General features: G+C 37.3%; 1 protein-coding gene across 1 annotated transcript in view; it reads left to right on the top strand.

The window, feature by feature from the left end:
• Positions 1–16,269, top strand: part of ERICH1 (glutamate rich 1) — a 72,967-nt gene that overhangs the window by 20,661 nt on the left and 36,037 nt on the right. The window contains exon 3 of the mRNA XM_030490345.2: positions 12,980–13,114. Coding sequence (XP_030346205.2) covers positions 12,980–13,114 — 135 coding nt within the window. The remainder of the gene's footprint in view (positions 1–12,979; positions 13,115–16,269) is intronic.

The raw sequence follows: 16,269 nt of genomic DNA on the forward strand, positions 1-16,269 counted from the left end.
TAGTCATTCACACATTGTGATTTTACGGTATTGGGCACTGAAAGTACATTTTTAGTGAAAAGCTGTAAGATTTGGATGTATTAAGACGTGTGGTCTTGCATGAGGAAAAACATGAAGGCATTGACTGAATTTTTTGATCATGTAGTGTTTTAAGTAACTTTTCTTATACACCAAAGGTTATAGGCATAATTAGGAAACAGCTGATCATTTGAGTAGCAGTAGTCTAAGATGGACAATGGAAAATTAGGTATTTTTTGTGTGTAGATACAAACTCCTTTCTAGTTTAAAAGTGATTACTTCATTCCTACAAAACGTACTGAATAATTTAATTTAGTGTCAATAAGAAATTGAGGATTTCTTTAAAAAGAGGTTGACATAAGTCTAAGTATTTTCTAGGATTAAGTAACAACTCTTAGTATAACTCATCACAATGTTCTACTTTCCTTTAACAGTTATTTTCAAACTGTGAAAATACCATTACTGATTTGCATGAGCTAACAACTCCCAGAGTCTGATATTTATTGGAATGCAGTTTGCAGCATTGCTGTTGAAGCATAATAGGGATTTATGCCCATAAAATTTGAAGACCATACTCTGATGTCCTGTAAATATTTGCATTTATGTGCCTATTTTGAGATCAAGTTGAAGTTGAGATGCTTAAGTATATAGATCAGGATCAATGCTAATGACTGGTTCTCATTTAATTTTGAAAGATCAATAATTTAGTATCAGAAGGGGTTGTTCCATGAAGCTCCTCATATAGTTCTGGAGCTAAAGCTTACAATAAGACCCAGAATAACTGGAGATTAAAGGAAAGCTCTGAGGGACGCTGTGACTATAGAGCGATCTTCTGAGTGCTATTTGAAGATATAGCACTCAGAAGAGTAGGCGGTAGTTCTATTAGGGATGGAGAAATCGTGTGGAGGTGCCATGCTGCTTCTGAACCCCAAAGAACTTATATCTTATCTCTTGAAAAGAGAATTAGTTTCTATTTTAAATTACTTAAACCCAAAAAACCCCAACCACCTGTCTGTGGCCAAAATTTCCGTTTAAGGGCATACTAAGATGTACTTTCCCTTTGGATTCTAGTTGTCATAAATCATATTTTGTTTTTCCCCTATTCTACCATTGGTGGAAAAAAATGAATGTGACCAAAACAGGAGTTTCTCCCCACCCCAAGGCAATTATGTAAGCCTTGCAAAACATTTTTCCCCTTGAGAATCTTCACTCTTCCATTGCAAGAGCTATAGTTCTTAATTTCAGAAGATGGAAGAAAACAGTTTTTCTTCAACATAAAATTAAAGTGGGTCTAGATAACCAGCTTTATTACCTTAAACCATTTGAAGATATGCATACATGTAATAAACCTGAGCCTTCTTGGCAGACAAAGTATTAAAAGAGGAAATATAAAACTGAAATGTCCTACAAATAAGAGTACTTAATTTATTTTTCCCTAAGCTTGCAAAGATGCTTCCAAGTCCAGTATTATAAACACTTAAAAACTTGGTATACCACAAAAAAGATAGCGTCTGGCAAAACACTGAGAAAGCATTTCTAAGTACGAATTACTCATTTGGACATGGGCTTTGACTAAATTTTGTTCTGAGGATTGGTTTTGTTTGTTTCTGACCCTTTTTGGGTCAGGATCTACTTGCAACAAGGACTAATTTCACAGAGGATGTTTCTCTTGAGGTCTGCAGTTCTGTGATTTCTTTTTCTTGATACTTTAAAATCTCACCAATCATTTTTAATACCTTTTATAGTATATATTCAAAGTAAACATGCATGCTTCTGATTAGATACTTGCAAACTGTGGAGCTGGCTTTATTAATGGCCTTCTTAGTCTCAAGCCTTTTTCTTGGCCAGAATTATAACCACTCTTTAAAGGACTTGGGATTTACTGATATTTAGCATCTTCCCTGTAAAAATTAAAATATAAGAATAGCTGAAGAAGGATAATTGTGTACAATTGAAATGTACAGTATTCAAATTTTCTGTGGAAAGCATACTCTTCCACTTTTGGGTTTTGTCTTTTCCCTAATTCTGAAAAAGGAAATTGGAATGCAGAAAGCCTAGGCATGCGGAGACAACCTATTTGATCTTTTTTTGTCTCCTTCATTTATGTAAGTAAGAGGTAATGCAGAAAAATACTAAGCTGTTACTATTCCTAAGTTTTAGTGGTTTTGGTTGTTTTTATAAGGGAATCCATATTATGCTATATAAATAGATAAAATACAATTTATTCCATATTCATTAAATAAAAGCATGAATATTAACTGTGAAATATCCCAGCGTTGTTATCCTATTTGAGGAATTCCTGACAAAATTAAGTACAGCTGTGTAATTTTCATAGGTGTTTTTGTGTTGTCCCTCTTAATTTTTCCATTGAAGTTATTAATGCTTACAGTACATTGTGTTTAAGACGTCATCACTGGGACACCCGGACTGCGTCCTTACTCATGTTAATCCTGTCTTCCTACAGCCATTCTATTATAGAAAACTTGCACTTGTAACAGGTGCCTAGAAGACACCTGTTTTTAGACTTGTCTAAGAAATACGCCTGGACAGCCCTGGCTTTTAGTTGATCAAATTGATGAAGTGCATATACTTAAGAAGTTAAACTCTAACAGTGCCTAATGCAGTAAACAGCTTCAGAGACTTGTTAAACGATTCTGCTTCTTTTTAGTTAATTACTCTGAAAAGCTGTCTATTGTGAATAAGCTAAAGAGCAATGGAGATTATAATTATTATACAACAAAGTATTGTCACACACTCCTGTGTTATTCTCTCAAGGGTTTAAAAATTCTCTCATTACATGCTGTGTTATAGTAGCATTCTACTGTGAAAATGGGACAGATATATCCAGAAGTGAGTATTTGACTGAAGACACCAACCTCTGGTGGCTATGGTAGAAATGGTGCCCAAGCAGATTTACAAGCTGGTAGCTGTATGTTTGCAGGGAATGTAGAAATCTGAGGTTTGGGGGGCAGACACACCAACCACAAACAAACAAAAAACCCTGTCTCTGCTCAGACTGAGTGGACTGCATGTATGATATCTGTAACTTCTGTTACAACAGAAGCAGCCTTGTAGTTCAGTCTCCAGCTCCCCTAGCAATGCTTTTTTATTATTACTTTTTTTATTTTTTAATTTTTTTCCTGGTGGTTGGCAGATCCTTTCCTTTACCAGTGTTCTCGTGTATATACATTCACTCATTCTGCTCTTTTCCATCATCATTTCAAACAGCTTAGCTGTCATAGAGAAATCTGCTGGCCTCTGCGACAACTGAAAGCAATTTAACAAGTAGTTCATCCAGTATGTAGCAGTTGCCTAATTGGAGTAGAAAATGCCAGCTTTAGCTGTAAGTGTAAACAAGCTCTAAACCTAAATGTAGTCAGCTGCAGGAAAACTAATTATCTGGAGAAAGGAAACAAAGATGGCTTGTGTATGGACTTGATAAAATGGTGGTGTTTCAACTAGAGAAGGGCTGATAGACAGTCCTGAGGTGACTCAAACTGTAGCATAGTAATTGTGTGTGATAATGTTCTCATTGTCCACCTTGTCTCCCAGTTTGAAATTGTTTTGAGGTATTGATGACAAAAGAGGCTGTGTGAGATGCCTCTCCTGTTCCCATTTGCACTAGAGAGTTTATCACTTATGCTGCCATTGTCAAAATCATAGTTGTTCCGAGCCAAATTTCATGTTTTCTGCTCTTAATATGCTTACTTCCTACTTGTCTTTCCTACCAACTGTACCCTATAATCACTATCTGAAAAGTGGACATGCATATCTGGACTTAGTACTGAACTGTGTTCTGGGAAAATGATTTTTCATATTTTTTGTGCTTTGGTGGTTTGCTTTATTTTTGTATACAAACAGAAATGGACTTTTGCTGATGAATTCCAATTATAGAATTAAAAAAGTATGTGTGTGAGAGTTCAAAACCTTAAACTTTGTTTATTTCTATTCTGATGAGTGCATCTGTTTGTTTGCTGGTCTAGTTCCAGGTAAGTCCCAGTAATAACATAATCACTGAATCAGTGAGGGTAATTAACTAATTGCAACTTAGACATGGCCTTTTAGGTTCAGTGTTGCTGCTTTTATTCAAAATATATATATATAGAGAGAGAGAGAGAGAGATTGACAGGTATGTATTTGGCTTTTGAAAAGTGTGTTGAACAAATAAGATCTGCAGCACTAGAAGTAATAATTAAGCTGAGTACTAACTTAACATTGAGATAGCTTTATTCTCCTGTTTATACAGCTAGAATTCTTAGATACCTAATCAAAATATTGCCTATAATCATATACCAGGACATATGGGACACTTCTTCAATAACACTTAGCTGGATGTTGGTTGCATCATTACCTCATATATTCAACTTTCACATAAAATAGCTTGTACCACTTTTTAAATTGGCTATCTTGTAATCTTAAAACTGCCACCTGCCTGTTGCCAGATTCTGCTCTGGAAAGTGTTCTGTTTCTTGATTTCCTTGATCAGGGCTTTTTCCCTACTTCAGTCTCACTTTGTATTGTGCTTTGTTTTCATTACTTTTTCCAAGGCAATGTAGATGTTTTAAAGGTTCATAGGTAAAAATTTTTCCTCAGATGATGAGTGAGAACAAGAGGAAGAAGGATTTTTACTTTTTTTTTTTTTTTTTGAAGCTGTGGTTTTTTTTTCTGTGTGATAAAGAATGTCTGCCACTTCTAATGTAATGAAACTGAGTCTAGGTTATAATGCTAACTCCTGTCTCCAATAAAATGGGCCATAATACAGCCTTTCTAGGTGTCCAAAAAAAATCCCTAAGAGTTAATGTACATGTGGGAGGTGCTGAGGGAAATAAATTTGAGCTCTCGTTTGGCTTTTTTGTGTGGGGTTTGGTTTTGTTGTTGTTTTTTTTTGGGGGGGGGGGGGTTCTGGTGGTTGGTTTTTTTTGTCGGTTTTTTTTTTTTCTTTTTCATGAATTTCCCATCTCAGCTTTGGGCCCTGTATAAAATGGGTATATCTTTATTGACCTCAGTTTCCTTCTGATGTTTTTGTTTTCCATCAAGCTGAAGAAGACTATGAGGAAGTACTGATGATTTTCTCAAGTTCTTTTCTTCTTATGCTCTAGTCCTCTGAGCATCAAGCCCTTTCCGCAAGCTTGACCGTGTTACTTTCAATGATAACTTGCAGTTATTCCACTGGAAATAATAACAGAAATCAGAATGGTTTAAAAAAAAAAAAAAAAAAAAAACACCACCTTGTAAGGTATGAAAAGCAAAAGAAAACAGTATCCCGTTTCTTTGGGGTTTTTTGGTTTGTGGTTTGGTTTTTGTTGTTTTCCTTTATATAGGTATATTTAATGACCTATGGCATAGTTTAAAATAGGAAAAAACCCCAACTTTGTATTAGTTTTTAGATCATCTTACACCTGTTTCAGCTCTTAAGAAAGAAATTGAGTTCTTGCTATTAATACAAATGAGACTGTGATAAGGCCTGGTATTGAGTGGAAGAGAATGTTAGTTTTATACTGAAGATGCTGCAATCTACACTGAAGTAAATACGTAGCTGTAGAAAGTGTAAGAAAGAAGTACAAATGTGTTTATGGAAATAAACTACTAACCTTTAGAGTGAAAGAAATCTTAAGACAGTGTGGTAAAATGCTATTGTATGAGAAAGACTTACTGAGCCTGCAGAGTAGGTGAATGAGACAGCTTTGAGAAATAAGGCAGTGTCAAAATAACCTGTTACAGGTGTTTGAACCTGAGTACAGTAGATTTTAATAAAATTGAAAGTTAATTTAAATCACAAAACAGAATTTAAAAACAAAAGAAATAAAAGCCAATGGAGGCAGCTTTTCCAAAGTGCAGAGGGCTTAACAAAAAGGTAACTAAGTTGGCAATATTTGTAGAAGTATTTGATACATTTAGTAGAAGATGAGTGTATGGATCATCAATCTTTTGGATGCTGTCATTGCTCCTCTTTCCGTTCTCCCTCTTTTCTAATCATACTTATGTTTGAACAGGAAGGCTGAAATGTAGCTTGCCAAATATTAAGTAGACCCTTCTTTCAAGAAATATTGCAATGTGCTTAGTTGAAAAGGGTTGGGAATCCATCCCACCAAACCCATGGGCACCACTGAATGACTGTATCTAGTTTCACTGAAAATCTAGGCATTATCTTAGTACATTGGAAAGGACAAACTGTAAGGCTGGCAGTCAGCTACCCCTTTCCTTTTCCATTCTCTGCAGTTTGCATGCTCTACAGGGGAGAGAGCTCGGGTGGGGGGGCTGCTGTAGGAGTTGGTTGCAGACCTGAAGCTGTAGGCAAGCATTAGCTCCCTAGGGGTCTGCCTAGTGAAACTCTGTACTCATCTGAGCTCCTAAGAAGCCTGGTGGTCACGAGGACTGGCTGCAGATGGTCATATGCTGGTTTTATTTCCTTACATGGGGACAAGGTGGGAGAAAGAGAAATCACTTTGCTCATCCAAGTGGTAACTGGCAGAAGTCATCACAGGCCAAGGAGCCAAAGGCTATGGGTAGAAAAAGAAATTTTCAGACAAAAGTAAATCTTGAAGACCTAGTTTTATTTATCTAATCAAGTGTACTGAGTGACCAAGTCATAAAAAGGAATGCCTAGGGAAGACTCCCATAACTCCTGACTTCATTTACTTCATAGTCATTTCCATTATTTGAGAAGAGGGAGCAACCTCTTATCTAGAGGTTTCTCTTTTTATCTAGACTTTCTCTTTTTAGTGAAGTGAAGCAGTTCTAGTAATATGAAGTGTCAGAAGGGAGGCTGGAGTGAACTGACGTGAGTGACAACATGCTACCAGACACAAATGGCACATGTATACCCTAAGAATTTGGAACAGTCTTCTGTAATATGGCTAGTCTTCTATTATTTATTATTATTATTAAAAATAATAATAAATCTGGGAATGCAGTGGAAACATGCTATTTCTTGAACATCAAAGGATAGCAGACTTTCCCTGTTTAAAAATAACTGAATAAAGTAGCAGAAATTAAGGTCAGTCCAAATAAAAAACATCAGTACTACTGCCTCCACTAGTATGTAGTGACCACAATGTGTCAAAGAGAGTTTAGCAATAAAGTGAGTGAGCATATTGTACTACTTCCTCATGGTGTTCTCTAACAGTTTGCTGCTTGAGGATTTTCAAAGCCAGAGGAAAACATGGATCTGTTTAATTACCTGATTTATTTATTTTTTTTCTTTCATTAATTTGTTGTTTGAATCTATGTAATTGTGCCCTTTGGAATGGAACTATATACTTTAAAGTTTTACCTGGCAAGCAGGTAAATTTATTGTTCAAAGTAGAATAGCAGACATCTTCAAAATTCTACAGCTGAAGAAACATTGCAGATGAAAATACCTTTTCAGTATTCTGTTACAGGTATTGGTGCCAATAAAATATGTGACAGTAGCAAATAATATAACATGAGATTACTGAATGTCTTTTGGACACCTAATTAACTTTTTTATTTAGAAAGAGATGAAGAATCTTTGGAAGGAGTGTATTTTCTGAAGCGAAAAAGTGGTTTGAGTGACTCTCCTTGTTTATTCCAGTAAAGTTCAGATAGTGAGGGGGATAGATATTTGCAGATGAGAGAAATTTTTCTATTAGCTAAATTAGTAAGATTGGGTGCTAGAGGTATTGAAACAAGCTAAAGGAATTAGACTGTAAGAATAAACTATATTTATTAGCTCTCCATAAAGGGAGCTCTATAATTTTGCAAGAGGGAAGTTCCTACCTGCACTGCAGTAGTGAATTCGTACAGAAATAATTCATCAGCTACCCGAGTCACCCAGCAAAGCAGCACAACATTTCCATTACTGTGTGATGGTTATCATGTGAGTAAAACAAATGGCCATCAGTAAGTGACTGTCCGTTCTTTGCTAGGTTGTTCATTATTACCATAATTTTTTTCTCTCTACCCAATGTGACTTACCTAGTATTGAGGGAGAGAATCCTGCTGAAGGCTAAGGTCAAGCAGCAGGAATTAGCACTCCAAGGAAAAGGATTGTGCTTTCTGATTTCACAGAAGACTACTTGAGTTAAAAGGTTCTGCCTTTGTGGAAAGCACTTCAGTGTGTGTGTTGATCTGAGACTGGAAAACAATCCTGTAAAAGTCAGCCTGTGAGCAGAGGATGATTGCACACAATATAACAGCTCGCGTCTCTTAAGTTACTCTCACGTACCTACCGTGACAGACTAGCTATAGCTCGATGTTCAAGAACTTGCCTATCGTCAGAACAAAAATGTGTATACCCTGGTATTTGGGATTAACGGATTTGTTTTATAGTGTTCATGGTGATGAAGGACTATTGATGTCTTCACGCTGATCAGCTGGAAAAGTACCAGTTTTTTCAGTACACAGGTCAGGAGGACCCTCAAGATGTGTATGTTCTGCTGTTAGTCACTGGTACCACCTTTGCTACGCTTAAATTTATCAAGGTTTTTTGGAGGAGACAAAACTCTCTTGCCTGTGATTTGCATGTGCATTGTCTTTAAAGACGCTTGTCTTGCAAGTCAATGAGGGAGAAAGTGATACTGGATCTATATTGTGTAGAGAATAAAGAGGGGTTGTATGTGTGCACTGGGGATTGTCATGGTTTTCAGGTTGTAGTCTCAGTCTCACTTATATGTAATAAAAATGAGGAATAGGTAGAAGATGGTCATGTTCTAGTTTACATAATAAGTAAAAATGTCCTTGAATACAAACTTCTTAAAGGAGATAACAGACCTTCTTAGAGCCTTATTTTTGTCCATGCTGTATCTTCTGTAACGCCACACAGTAGGTGCCTACTAAGAATAATGACTTTTGTAGAAGGTGTGACACTGAACTCATCAGACCTTGGATTTGATCTAGCATTAAACCCTCTCTTCCTATGCTTTTCTGTAAAGACCTCTTTTGCAGGGTGAACTCTTCCATGTGGAGAAGTGATAGCTGGGTGTTCCCAGGGGATAATTTTGTGGAAAAGATTGCAGTTGTGGTCAGGCTGGGCTAACTTGCTGGTGGCTTTGGGGAGGCAGCAAGATGTTCTAGCTGAGCTCTGGACTTGAGTGATGTATTTGCTCCAGGAGTCCTGCCTCGTGGGAACACAGTGGTGGGTTACCAAGGGTTTGAGTTGCAGGGAAATGCTTCGTGAGAAAGACAAGATTTAGGTATAACATTGTGAAGCTGTACTGGGTGCACGTGCCGGGGCTGCCCTGTGCCGGACATGGCTGGTTCCAGCCAGATCCAACCCACCCACAGGGCACACTGCAGGGCACAGCTGATTCAACCCCGCAGCCCAGGTGGTGGTGGTGCCTTGGGGAAAACCTGTTTAAGAGAGGAGAGAGCACTCCAAGAGAGGATGGGATGAGAAGGACTGACAAATAACAGCAGGAACAGAGGCAGAGGAGGTGCTCTGTGGTTGATCAAATGTTCCTGAAGGACTGCAGCCCACAGAGAACCCCCACTGGCACGAGGGAAGAGTGGAAAGGAAGAGGCAGCAGAGAGAAGCTGTTGTATACATAGTGTAAACAGCTGTTAACACCACCTTGCACTGCCTCACTGCAGGCACTGAGTGTAACCTGCGGTGATAGTTAGCAGGGAGAAGTTGAGAGTGAATATGAGCTGGAGAGGAAAGGTGTTTTTCTGAAGTGTTTTAATGTTTGCTTTTTAATTTTTGCTTCTGTTGCCCAATGCCTGAGTCAGTAAAAAAATATTTCAAGTAACTGGCAGTAAATTAAGTCAATTTTCCCAAGTTGAGTCTGTTTTGCCCACAGCAGTAGCTGGTAAGGTATCTCCCTGTCTTTGACATACGAGCTCTCTCATTCCTGTTCTTCCCATGTTTTCCCCACCTCACCTTCGTCCCATGTGAGGGGAGTTTGGCTGCTAGCCAGGGTCAGCCCACCTTAGAAACTTGGAAGCGATTCAGTCTCTGCCCAGGGTTTAATCAGACTTACCAGCAAGCAAAAGACCAAAATTATACGAACATGTCTGGCCAGTTCTGCATTTGAGGTGTGTCCAAGCACGCTTTGTCTTCTGGAGATCTGAAAACCGTGCTGGTGTAATGTACCACCATTGAGCTGCAGGTAGGGGAAGGTTTAAGGATACTGAAAATTAGACTTCAAATAAAATATCCTGCATCTTCCTGAGATGATGACAGACTGGGTGGTTGGCAGTCTTATGTGGCTGGAAGATTTACCCTCGGCTCCTTCTTAAAAGGCTTAATACTTGATTGCAGTAGGATAGCAAGTAATAACATAGCTAGCTTAGGTACTGACATACTCACAGGTGTAACCTTGGTAACAGTATAGTTTAGATGCACTTCCCTACTCTGTGCACAAGGTTGATTTACATGCACAGGAGCTCTTAGTGCGGGGAATATTGTGGAGAAGAACATGTATAGGAGACAATTCAAAATATTTATTCTATATTCTTAGTTTGCCTTTAAGAGTAATGCTTGTTCTTTTTATGTTTTTGTAAATAACCTTTAGATGCTTTTTTCTTCCATAGAATAAAGCTTCAAAAATGGGATTCATTACTTTTTAACTAGCAGAAATGAGAGTATTCTTGAATATCTCCACTATCTGATTACTTTCATTAGTAAAAAAAAACTTTTTATGTCACATTTTTATTAGCTTAGCCATTTGCTTTGCAACAATGTTTATGATTTTATACCCAACCTATCTCTTCTTGGCCCAAGGAGACTATGACTCCAGGCCAGAAAAGTCTAGATTTAATAGTTCGAGACTGGGAGTTTGATACACTGAGATTATACAGTTGTGTGTATACTTTTTTATGATATGGTAGCAGTTTGATTTTACATACTTGCATAGGATTAGCAAAGACTAGTGCTTGATTTATGGTTTGTAGACTACTTGAAGATGCATATCAGGTGAATAAATATGGCATTTGGGGACTCATCTTAAAACTTGAAAGAAATTGTTTTGATTCATTGCTCATTTACATAGTAAAAGTTGTTACTGTTCTTTGTAAGATTAGGTGTTACAGCTATTCCCTCAAATTCTGTCATATGTAACTCTTTTGTCCTGGGAAGTTGTTATCCCAATATATCTACTCCTTTTAAGATTAAAGGGTTTGAATTAGGCAGGACTGCTGCTAATTGAGTTTAATGTTCTCATGGCCATCTTTGTTTTACAAAAACCTAAATTCAAAGAGGGGGAAAAAAGGGGAAACTTGAAATTGTTCAGAAGGAAGTAACTCAAAAAGCATTTATACATTCTTGTAATTTAAAACTATCACCAATTAGCACTTCATCATTAATCAACCAGGAGGGAAGAGGAATCAATGCAAGTGCTGCCAGTTCAGTGACTTGGCATCATCTTCGTAGAAAGGATCTGTTGAAGAATTATGCCACATTATTTTTTAGTGGATCTTTTTCCAAATCATGTAATTGCTCTTCATCTTTCTGTATTATTTATTTCTTTTCCTTTATTATCCTTTAAAGTAAGCATCATCAATATCAGTTTGAGATTTTCTGGCTTGTTCAAGAAAAAGCAGTAACTTTCTAATGTATTCTCAAAACAAAATAATTACATCCTGATGATGAAAGCAGCTGTGATGTAGCTTTTCAAAAGTTGAATGTTCTGAAATGTACTTCATAGATATCTAAAATGATCATACTGAACTCTTTGAAGTGTGCTCTCTGAGAAATGTCGGTGTATAGTTAAATTACGTATTTGTATGCAGTGTGTATAGTTAAATTATATCTTATAAACAGATGCCTAACAAGAAATTTCTGTCAGACACAACTGCATTTTAAATGTTTAGGTATTAGTCTGATCATAGTTGTAGCTTGGTAATAGATCATCTGGGATCTTCAAGCAAACTTGTGGTGTAAAGAAGTTAAAGTTGTGTCCACCTGCCAAACATACTATTTTAAGAGTTCTGCCTGTGTTTTAAAGGGGCAGATTGCCCCTGTGGAGGGAAGGCTAGTGCTGTGTCTGTGTTGGCTTATGGAGCAAAACCAATAACAACAAAAAACCCACCACACTGAACTATCTGAAATTACGTTGCAGCATCTAGAGGCATCCTCACACACTGGCCTTCTGGAAAGATTTTTGTTTCCCTGTGGTTGAGGTATACTGTTGTCACTACTAAGAAAAAAATAAAAAACAATATGATATTTGGACTGGTTTTGTGTAACTGGGGCAGAGGTGCATCTGTAATTCCAACAGAGTTACTTCTCGTCTGGTGAGCAAGTGAAAAGTTTATACTGCCACCCTTGCATGTATTTTTAAATACCTTTTAGAGGGGAAGTCCCACAAAAACAGTCTGCTGCCATCATTGCAAATAATCTCCTATACAATCGAGTAGTTGGAAAGCTGATGCTTGGCACTCTTCCATCTCCCTCGCACACACATGCACACGCAGAAAGAAACAGAGAAAGGATGAAAAGATGAGCCCCCTTGGGCAGCCACTGCTGAGGGTTAACCAAGTGTGACTTTCAAGCTCCCTTTATCTTTGCACCCTTCAGAAGTGCATAGGCTATGTTTAAAAGGTCTGCAAATGGATAAACCACAGATCTGTGATTCTTTTTCTATTGCTTCTATGGCTTTGTAATCAGCTTGAATCCCCCCATCCATCTTTTATGAAAAAATTTGTAAAGAAACAGCGTCTGCTCATGCTGGATGGGCAAAAATGTGTAGAATGTCTCTTAAAATATCACTGTAAGTGGAAGTTTCTTTTGAAGTTGGGATATAAAAGTTGTCTGACACAAGGGGAAAAAATCTTTCTCATGGAAAAAACTAATCTGTGGAGTATTTAACTGTAGCTGCTACAAATTTTGATGCAGTTTTGTTGGTCATAGGATAATTTCAGTGTTCTAAACCTGACTTCCTCTCTCTTTCATCTATAAGGATTTTTGAGACCTCTTATTATCATTGCTGTGGTTGGGAAAACATTTGAGAAAATCTATACTGAAATCCATAGCCAACACTTTGTGTTTTCTGTTTTGTAGGTAGTGACAATACAATTGTGCCTCCAAAGAGAATGTACACAGTGAATCTTCCTCTGGAGGGTTACGTTGCAGATACTCCCGATGCTGTTAGAATTTCAGCCTCTGAAAACTCAGATGGTAGTGCTGACTCAACAGGTAAGTGTGTGTGGTTGTTACTATGACAAATTTTTCTCAAGTGAAACTTTTTAACAACTCTTATCAAGTAGATCCAAATTGCAACAATTACGTATTTAAACTGTTGCTGCCAGTGGGTGTCACTCTTTTGCAACATAAGCAAAATCAGGATGTACATCCCTATGGGTTCGTTTCCATTGTTAGAGTTTGAAGATCAGATTCCTCATTTGGTTATAGCCATACATGTCATTCAGCTTACTGAAGCTACATAAAGTTTAACTGAGGACAAAGTCTTCAGCTCCTCCCACTCAAGTGCCCCATGTATATCCATATTATGCCTGCTTACAGCCATATTACTTTTAAAAGTAAATGTTAGGTAAGGTTGTTCTAATTAGTCTTACTCCTGATGTTCTGAGGAATTAGGCAAAGTCTTAACAACCTTCCAAATTTACCTCTCCCAGTGAGAACATGCATTCACCTGATTGGAGTTGATGAGAGGAGATTCCAGTCCTTTAGCAATGAGAAGCTTTCTGATGAGAAACTGTGACCAGGTAACTTCAGAACTAACGTTTAGTGTTGTGAAAGGATACGAGAGAAGCAGCACAGGATCTGTAAAGAAGTGGGCTCTAAGTTGGCATCAGTTAAAAACATGGTTTTCTGAATGGTGTTGCCAGAATTAAATGGATTCTGTCTGTCTTAGAAAGAAGTCCTAGGTTTAGATAAGACTAGTTCATTTTGTTTTTTCAATTGTGATGTTCCTGTGGATGTATGTTTTTCCAAAATCACTGTCATTTGCTGCTAGGGGCAGTCTACAGCCAACAAAATATCCAGGCAAGCTTGCTGAAGTAAAACACTTAATAAGCAGTATTTATTAAACTACTATATCTACTTCAGCTTGGAGACTACCTAACTGTAAGGAAAACCTGAGATACAACCTGCAGATACAGAAAGGCAAACGCTCCTTGTCTTTGAAAGCAGTACCCACAAGGGTGAATTACTGGCTTGGAAATTGGGTCTGCACTCTATTGTGAGCTCCATTCCGAACCTGAGTACAAGTAGAACTAGCAAAGTAGCATAAGAGACTGAAGCAAAGCGCAGCGTGACTGGTGACACATCAAGAATGTTCTTTCTTGGTGTGAAATGGTTTAAAGATGTTTTTTGGATTGGGGAAGAAGTAACTATATCAGAATAACATAATAGCAGGTCTTGATACTGTTGGGATTATGGATAGGAAGGTGTTGTAAAGCACAGCTTCCAGGTCTTACTTTTCTCTTTACGTTAGGTAGGATTCATATTCAGAATCCAGAGCCTGTTTCAATACTGTCCTTAAATTTGTTGAATTACACAGTTCTCTTTGGACAGTTCATTGGGTTTCTATTTCCCAGCATGGAAATCGGTTCCAGCTGCTTATTCTGATAACGAAGCACCCTTTCTCTCCATGCCATATAATCTCTATTTATTCTTTGATGTGATCTCCTTTCAGATATTAGAGGGATACTCTTCTTCTTCTGTATTTTGCTAATAAAACTAATTGAAGTCTCATAATGCTTTGTAGTTAAATAGACCTGTAACGTTCACTTTTATACAGGGACTTAAGTGACTTCTAAATAAAGCATTAGAACACAGGCCTCTGAACACTGATGTAAATGAGATATATCCTTACTAAGGTATCAGTCCAGAAGTTATGTGGGAAATTTACTTAGCTGCTGTGGAAAATGCATGAATAAATCCATATGTGGTGCATATTAAATGTTGATATATTGCATAGCAGAAAAGTGGAATAGAATTCAGGATTGTGTTATATTGTCCCTTTTTAAGGTCATATAAATATGTCTGGGTTTACAATGGATAGATTATTGAACAGTGGTGTGACTTGCTCATTTTGTAGATTTAGTATTTCCCTCTAGTGTTTCAAAACAAACCATGATAGCAATAAGTAGTGTTCTGGTGTTGCTTGGCGACAGTGTTGACTGTTGGATGGTGATCTCTCTTAGCTGATCCTAGTCTCGGTGTTCAGGAAGAATAGGTTTTGGTCTTCAGCCACTTTAACAGTTAACAAATGCATCTAGAATTTTGGGAGACTTATTTTTGGATTGGTTTGTTACTTGACTTTACAGTTTATCATGGAATCCAGAAAAATTAAGTTCTAAGGGATCTCTGAAGGTTTTTAATTTGTTTTCTTTACAAGGTAGGTTTTTGCCAGGTATTTTGCCTAATTTGATCTTAAAAACCTCCCCATAGGGAGATTTTTCTTATATGCCCTTTTCCATTTGCTCTAGTGTTTTACTACCCTTTAATGCTAGATCTTTCTTGCTGCAGTTTAAGGCCCTTATTATTTATTCTGACTAAATATGGATTAAAGAATTAAAGATCTGTGCTAATCCTGCAAGGCTGAGAGACATGGTTAACTTTACTCGTGTTTATGTCTCAAATACATAAAATCTATTGCAGGGCAAAGGCTGTGATTTCAGGCAGTGCTCATAAAATACAAAAGGAACAGTTCAGACAACCACACTGTGGATTACTTAGTTTGCTTGCCTAGATTTGGTAGTATATCCCTTAGTTAGATCTTTTTTTGAACAGATAAAAGAAAGCCCCAGTGGGAGCCTTTGGCAGTGAACAAAAAAGAGGGAGTCTTCATGTCCATATGTATGAACATTCTATGTATATAGATCTGTTTCGTTTAGAACTGTGTCAGGTATTCCCAAAGAACCAGCTCCATAAGGTGGAAATGGAGGTCAAGGGTTGCATTGTTTTACTCCTGCTACTGTCTTCCTGATATATTGTGAAGGGTAAAAGGCTGTCTTCTGCTGTGTTTGCTAAAAATGGAGCATGTTGTATATATGGGTAACAAAAGGCTGCCTTGTTAGTCTTTTCTAGCCTTTGGACCTAGAAATAGGGCACATAAATTCTGTGAAAATTCAGAAAAACAGAAACCTGGCTCAGAAAATAATGTTATTGTTATCAAACCTGTCTAATGAAAATAATCTGACCATATTTTGGGATTAAAATTTTTCAGGCATAACTTTGCTATCAGTGTCATTTGCTAAGCCTTTTCAATAAATTAAGAAAACCAAATCTGTGTCTATCTGAATTAGTATGACAAGATTATCACGAGGAATAGATATGCCATCACTGACATTTCATTTTGTTAAAATAATTTGGGGAAGAATTAA

Source organism: Strigops habroptila, chromosome 6, assembly GCF_004027225.2.
Source record: "Strigops habroptila isolate Jane chromosome 6, bStrHab1.2.pri, whole genome shotgun sequence".
NCBI classification, from domain to species: Eukaryota; Metazoa; Chordata; class Aves; order Psittaciformes; family Psittacidae; genus Strigops; species Strigops habroptila.